The 6,370-nt window shown below is 41.3% G+C and overlaps 1 protein-coding gene across 8 annotated transcripts in view; it reads left to right on the plus strand.

The window, feature by feature from the left end:
* ERMARD (ER membrane associated RNA degradation) overlaps window positions 1-5,293 on the plus strand; it is a 54,416-nt gene extending 49,123 nt beyond the window's left edge. For 4 of the 8 annotated variants that reach the window (XM_053297527.1, XM_053297476.1, XM_053297493.1 and 1 more), the window contains one exon: window positions 88-579. In XM_053297527.1, the coding sequence (XP_053153502.1) occupies window positions 88-262 (175 nt within the window). In that variant the 3' untranslated portion in view covers window positions 263-579. Of the gene's footprint in view, window positions 1-87; window positions 580-4,994 lie in introns of those variants that run through there. The other 4 variants (XM_053297499.1, XM_053297518.1, XM_053297486.1 and 1 more) reach the window with 3 other exon arrangements.
* Window positions 5,294-6,370: the final 1,077 nt, after the last annotated feature.

Here is a 6,370-nt window from a genome sequence, read left to right on the forward strand (position 1 = left end):
CATTGTCAACATTTGATTTATTTTAAAAATGTATTTTATATCAAATTATTATATTCTCATAATTTCATTTTTCCTGCTTCTTAACAGATTTCTTAAGTTGATCTTGCAGTATGCTGAGAACTTGGTGTCCTACACAAGCCCAGAAAAGAATAAGTGGGATGAAACTGTGGAGCTTACTCATAAAGCTTTGATAAAAATCAGAACTTTCTTAGAGGAACAGCTAACACTTGTGCAATTAGCTGGGTATTCTCCTCACATGTGATGTTTTCTTCAGTGGATGTTTCTGCCCCACCCACCCTGGCCAAAGTATGCCAGCCAAAATAGTCAAGCATTGCTTACCAATAATCGTGTTGTTGGGGAGAGGGGGAATTCCATCCATTGGTATTAATAACACCATGTTCTGTGGGAAATATGGAATCTGACACAGGCAGCACTGAGACTCAGCCTGGATATCCCTTTTTCTCAATGAAGAGCTCATTCAATATATGTTTTATTTTATAATACAACCCTATGTATCACCCTTAGTTGGTGGATTTGTTGTTATAAGCAACCAACTCTATTAAATTCCATGAATTTGTATTTATTTTTATTTTGACTTTGAGATGAATGGGTTGAGAAGAACCATCACCGACTGAAGATGCAAATCCATTGTGCCTCGGAACTTGCCATGCAGAGGGACCTTAAACTGGTCTTAAGCATGCTCAGTTACAGTAATTGCATTGATACATTTGTGGGTCTCCCCCCACCCCAATGAATTTTATTACGAATGTCCAACTGATCTCAGTTAACTTACTTCTACTTTACGTAGGTAGAAGTGTGCTTGCAGTGTTCCAGTGGTGGCCATTGATATTTAGGATTTACTATTTAATTCAACTAGTTTGGTAATGCAGGTATGAATGGGGCTGTAATGCAGAGGTAGAATATATGCTTTGAATGCAGAATGTCCAAGGTTCAGTCTCCAGGTAAAGGCTATTAGATGGAAAAGCTGGGAAGGATTCCTGCATTGACCTTTTACAGCCACTGGGAGTCACATATTACCAGTAGACGATATTGAGCTACATAAACCAGTGATCCAATTCTGGCAACTTCATATGTTCCATTCAAAACACAAGCATTAATTTATATAGAAGCATCATATTTTGCAATGAAGGGTGCTTAAGACTTCACATAGACCCAGTTGCTGTGAGTGCACTGGTGTTTCGTGCAGCAAATGCATAATTGAATGACACACCTGCCTCTTTAAACAGCAGTGTACAGGTGAAACTCGGAAAATTAGAATATCGTGCAAAAGTCCATTAATTTCAGTAATGCAAATTAAAAGGTGAAACTGATATATGAGACAGACGCATTACATGCAAAGCGAGATAAGTCAAGCCTTAATTTGTTATAATTGTGATGATCATGGCGTACAGCTCATGAAAACCCCAAATCGACAATCTCAGAAAATTAGAATATTACATGGAACCAAGAAGACAAGGATTGAAGAATAGAACAATATCGGACCTCTGAAAAGTATAAGCATGCATATGTATTCAGTACTTGGTTTGGGCCCCTTTTGCAGCAATTACTGCCTCAATGCGGCGTGGCATGGATGCTATCAGCCTGTGGCACTGATGAGGTATTATGGAAGACCAGGATGCTTCATTAGCGGCCTTCAGCAATTCTGCATTGTTTGGTCTCATGTCTCTCATCCTTCTCTTGGCAATGCCCCATAGATTCTCTATGGGGTCAGGTCAGGCGAGTTTGCTGGCCAATCAAGCACAGTACACTGTATACTTTTCAGAGGTCCGATATTGTTCTATTCTTCAATCCTTGTCTTCTTGGTTCCATGTAATATTCTAATTTTCTGAGATTGTGGATTTGGGATTTTCATGAGCTGTACGCCATGATCATCACAATTATAACAAATTAAGGCTTGACTTATCTCGCTTTGCATGTAATGCGTTTGTCTCATATATCAGTTTCACCTTTTAATTTGCATTACTGAAATTAATGGACTTTTGCACGATATTCTAATTTTCCGAGTTTCACCTGTACATATCAGAGAGTTCTGATCCAATCAGGGTCCCATGCCTGGTCTTTAAAGGTATTTAGGCATGGGTAAGTAATCCACACTTAACATGTTTGTTGTGTGACACACTGTTGGACCACTGTAATGTATAGAGCTGCTTTTGGTCACTACTATTCTGTTAAGATGCACTGGTTGTGGGGAATGCAAGTTCAAATAGTCCTTAAGTAAACTTGGGTGATCTTATGCTCAACTTGCCCTGCCTCACAAGGGCTGTATAAGGATAAAATACAAGTACATGTTGCAACTATCCCTGAGTCTTTTGGAGAGAGCAGGAAAAATGAATCTTCATCTCTTGGCAAGTAATGGTAATCACAGCATTGCTCCTAGTTCACAGGCCAGAGTGTTTCTTGAATGACAGTTTGAAATGTATTCATCTGGAGGACATACGTAAAACATAATCCATGGCTTTTGATCTGTCTTGTGTACTGTATTATGCCATGGTGTCAATGCCAGGAAACAGGCCACTGTTGAGAAATTGGTGCTTCAATCACTCTATGCTCACCATCTAGGAAGTGAGCTCACAAATCTCCCATTATAAGGCTGTGAAGGACTTTCATGTACCTGTAGTGGTGGTGGTTCTGTGCAGTCACACAGCCCTCCCGCTTCCTATTGTAGAGGCTATTGACGTGGTTGGGTTTCCACAGTGGGTCAGTGAAAGAGTTGAAGAAGGTATTCATTGTCTTCTCTTGGAACTTTCCCAGACAGCAGGCTTTACCGCGGGTTTTCTGTGAGCCTTTACTGCGGGTTCAAAGTTCCCCCCAAAAGTGGATTTTTTTCCTCCGGATAGAAATCGGGCTATACTCTAACATACTGAATTTTATCTAGAAGCAGTAGAGGCAGATCCATGGAGATAGATCTTATTAGCCCTAATAGCTAAATGGTATCTCCAGGACTACAAGGCAGTCTACCTTTTGAATATAGAAAATAAATAAATAAATTTAACAATAAATAAATAAATATCAAGTGCTGGGGACAAACTGAGGGTGAGGGCTCTTGCCTTCATATGGGCTTCTTGCAAGACCACTGCTGATAACAGGAAGCTAAATAGATGGCTCTTTGGTCTGATCCACTAGGGCTCTTATGCTATATTCTTAGGTTTATCTTTTCTGTCCAACTTCACAACTTACTGTACTGTAGTAGTCTGCATTACTCCAGATGATGTTACTTTGGTATGTGATTATCTGCACATCATCATCATCCCTTCACATCATTAAAGGTAAAGTGTGCCATTGAATCGGTGTTGACTCCTGGTGACCACAGAGCCCTGTGGTTGTCTTTGTTTCTTAGTTTAATATACAAACAGTATGCTGGTGAAAGACCGTAATAATGATTGATTGATTGATTGATTGATTGATATACAAACAGATACTACCAGTATATATATTTTTGTATTTGAAAAATTTAATTAGGAGATGAGAGTTGACTGTGATTAATTGAGCATGATCAAGGATTAGTCTTCCAGAGCATTTGTTGACAAATAGTGCAACAAATTCAGCCCTTTAAAACTGTTTTGGATAAAACTGCAATTTGCAAAATCAAGCACATGGTGGCGATGTTGCATTACTTAAGTAGTAGGTTCTTGTCCCCTGCCCTAAAGGGTAACAGTTTTTTCTTTAAATTCTACAGCCTTTCCTGAAGGAGGTTGGTTGTTTAAGAAATGAATACATAAAACAGGACACCATTATGTTGTTTTCTTGTTCTGAAAGAAACTGTGGTGGCTGCATGTTTAGCAGTTCCAAATAATTATGTTCTAACTTCTGTAAGATTTACTTTCCCCCCGCTTTTAATGTAAGTTTCCCTGGCAGTTGTAAGTCTAAATTAAATTGCTTGCTTAAATTAGTTTTCCTCTTAAGTTTTTGACAGATTGCTAATCCAGTATTTCTTAGGCCTTGTGTAACAGTTTCTCTTCCACTCATCCGCTGATATAAACATTCATACCTACCCCCTAGCACACGTGATCTGCAAGATAATGCTGGATCCTGTCTACATGTTGCTCTCAATTACTGCACAGAAGTTTGTAGGGCTCTAGGATCAGTATTAATGCTGGGCTCTCCTATCCCACACAATCCCTGATTTGCAAGTAACTTTAACCCTTTCTTGCTTCCTACTAGTAGATCAGGAGTTCCCAACTTTGAGTCTTCATCCCCAACGGCCATTGTGTTTGGGGATGACAGGAGTTGTACTCCAGCAACATCTGGGAGCCCAAAGTTGGGAAGTGTTGTACTAGATGAAGGTGATGACTCTCCCTTGCCCCACTGATGGCAGGATCTAGTGTCAGGCAAAGGGAAGGACTCTTCTCATACACGCAACTATATGAGCAAGGCTCCTTTTCAAAGAGCTATAGTTATAAGTAAATTGTGAGAGCTCATCCTTACATTTCTTTCAACTCTTGCACTGGTAATTGTAAATAGAATGTGTATTTTTGTGAAGATATTCAACATGAATATTTGAAAACAAGCTTGCCTCACCTTTCATATGAGTGGTACCCAAAACATGTCATTTGTACAAAACAATGCTTGTTCCCTTAATGCCACTTTTGGGTTTAAAATGTATTTCTGCCTTTTTTGGCAAGATTATGACACTGGCCTAGATTACCTATATCTGTTTTATATAATCTGTAGAATAAATGTGGGAGACTAGTTGCCCATCAATAGTCCTAATACAACTGAACTAGAGTGGAAAAATGTGTGTCCCTATTCTGCTAAGGCAAAACTTGTACTTTCCTATGTTAGCTTCGTGAATGGGTATTGCACAAGAGCACAGCAGTGCTATTTTGGCAATGATATGTGCCTGTGCTTGCTTTGGGCACAGGGCCCATGGGCATCTGCATTTCTCCCCCACCATTCAGCATGCATATTTGTCAACTTTACTACAGCAAAGCATCCCTGAATCTGTTAACACCTGTTTGTTTTCCATTTTCTAGATGAGGAATTAAGTCTTCAGTTCCCCAGTCTTCGCAGCCCTGCAAATCTGAACTGATTATTTATTACTGCGTCTGCAGGAACATGTAAACATGTTTAATACTGAACATACAGCTGCTACACCCCTCTGTTAAGGAGTTAATGGCAACTAGGCATTGGATCAAGTGAAATCAAAAGCTGTCAGAAATGGATAGGAAATGTCAAATGCTATAAACAATACCTGTTCTACATGCTGCAGTGCTTTGCTTTTCTCATACTGCATTGGAATAAAATGTTTAAAACCAATAAAATATAAAACGAAGCGGGAACTTACATAAAACGCCCAACAGCCCCCGTGATGCTTAAGGCTAAAAGTCATGCTGGTTTTTGATAGGATTTGAACTTAGGGTCAATGTCAGGTTGACCAGGTCAGGCACCAGCTGAGGAGCCAGCTTATTAGAGGGTCACTCCCCCGTACTGGTGGTAGCAGTGACACTAGTCAGCTGAGAGACTCATGCTGCCACTATATACCCAGCATCCCGTCTATACATGGGAGCATCCCCCAGAGGCCCCTGTGTCACTGTGGGGCTCAAGGGGGCGCTCCCATTGGTCAACGGAGTGGATGGGAGCTGCAATATGAGTCTATCAGCCTAGAGACCTGTGCAGCTGTTCTTCCTCCTGCCATCTCCACCAGTCCATGGGATTTCTTCTTACCGTGATGTGCCTTTGAGAGAGAATCCATTGGCTAATGGGAAGGGTAGAAGAAGGTGAAACTTCCACCAAGGAAATTGGCAGTGGCAGCAGCTCCATCTCCAATGAACTAGGATGTGATGGCAGCTCCTCTTCCCCTTATCTTCTGAGGGTGGGAGGGGGAGGACCTGCTGCTGCTGCTCCTCCTAGATTCCCATGTTGGAGAAGCTACCCACAGCTGCCACCCACCACTGCCACTAAGCTTGGATGGGTGCAAGAATCCAATATGACTTGAGGGGGTGCTTGGGGGCCCAGTGTGCCATGAGGGCCCACGCTTTAGGACCCTCAGCAACCTCACACTGTCATGGCTTGAACTCAAATTGTGAGCCACAAAGCAGATCAACTGCTTTCAGCCGTGAATGCTTGGGCTTTAGTACTGGCTTCTTCTGTTCCTACCTCTTCTGTTCCATTCATTCTCTTTCTCCCACTGCCCCCAATGTGAGTAGTATTAGGAAGCAGCCATTCTCGCCCTTTCAGAAAATGTGTTCTTGAAATGCTTGCAAGCAAATGGCAGGAGGGAGAAATAAATATCCTTGGAATTGCCAATGTATGGTATTGCACTTAGTGCATAATGTATGCTACTCTATGTGGCACCAGGGCGTCACAAATGGGCGAACAACCATTGCAGGCTTGGCAATTTATTTGTCAG

The sequence above is a fragment of the Hemicordylus capensis genome, chromosome 1, assembly GCF_027244095.1.
Source record: "Hemicordylus capensis ecotype Gifberg chromosome 1, rHemCap1.1.pri, whole genome shotgun sequence".
Classification (NCBI taxonomy): Eukaryota; Metazoa; Chordata; class Lepidosauria; order Squamata; family Cordylidae; genus Hemicordylus; species Hemicordylus capensis.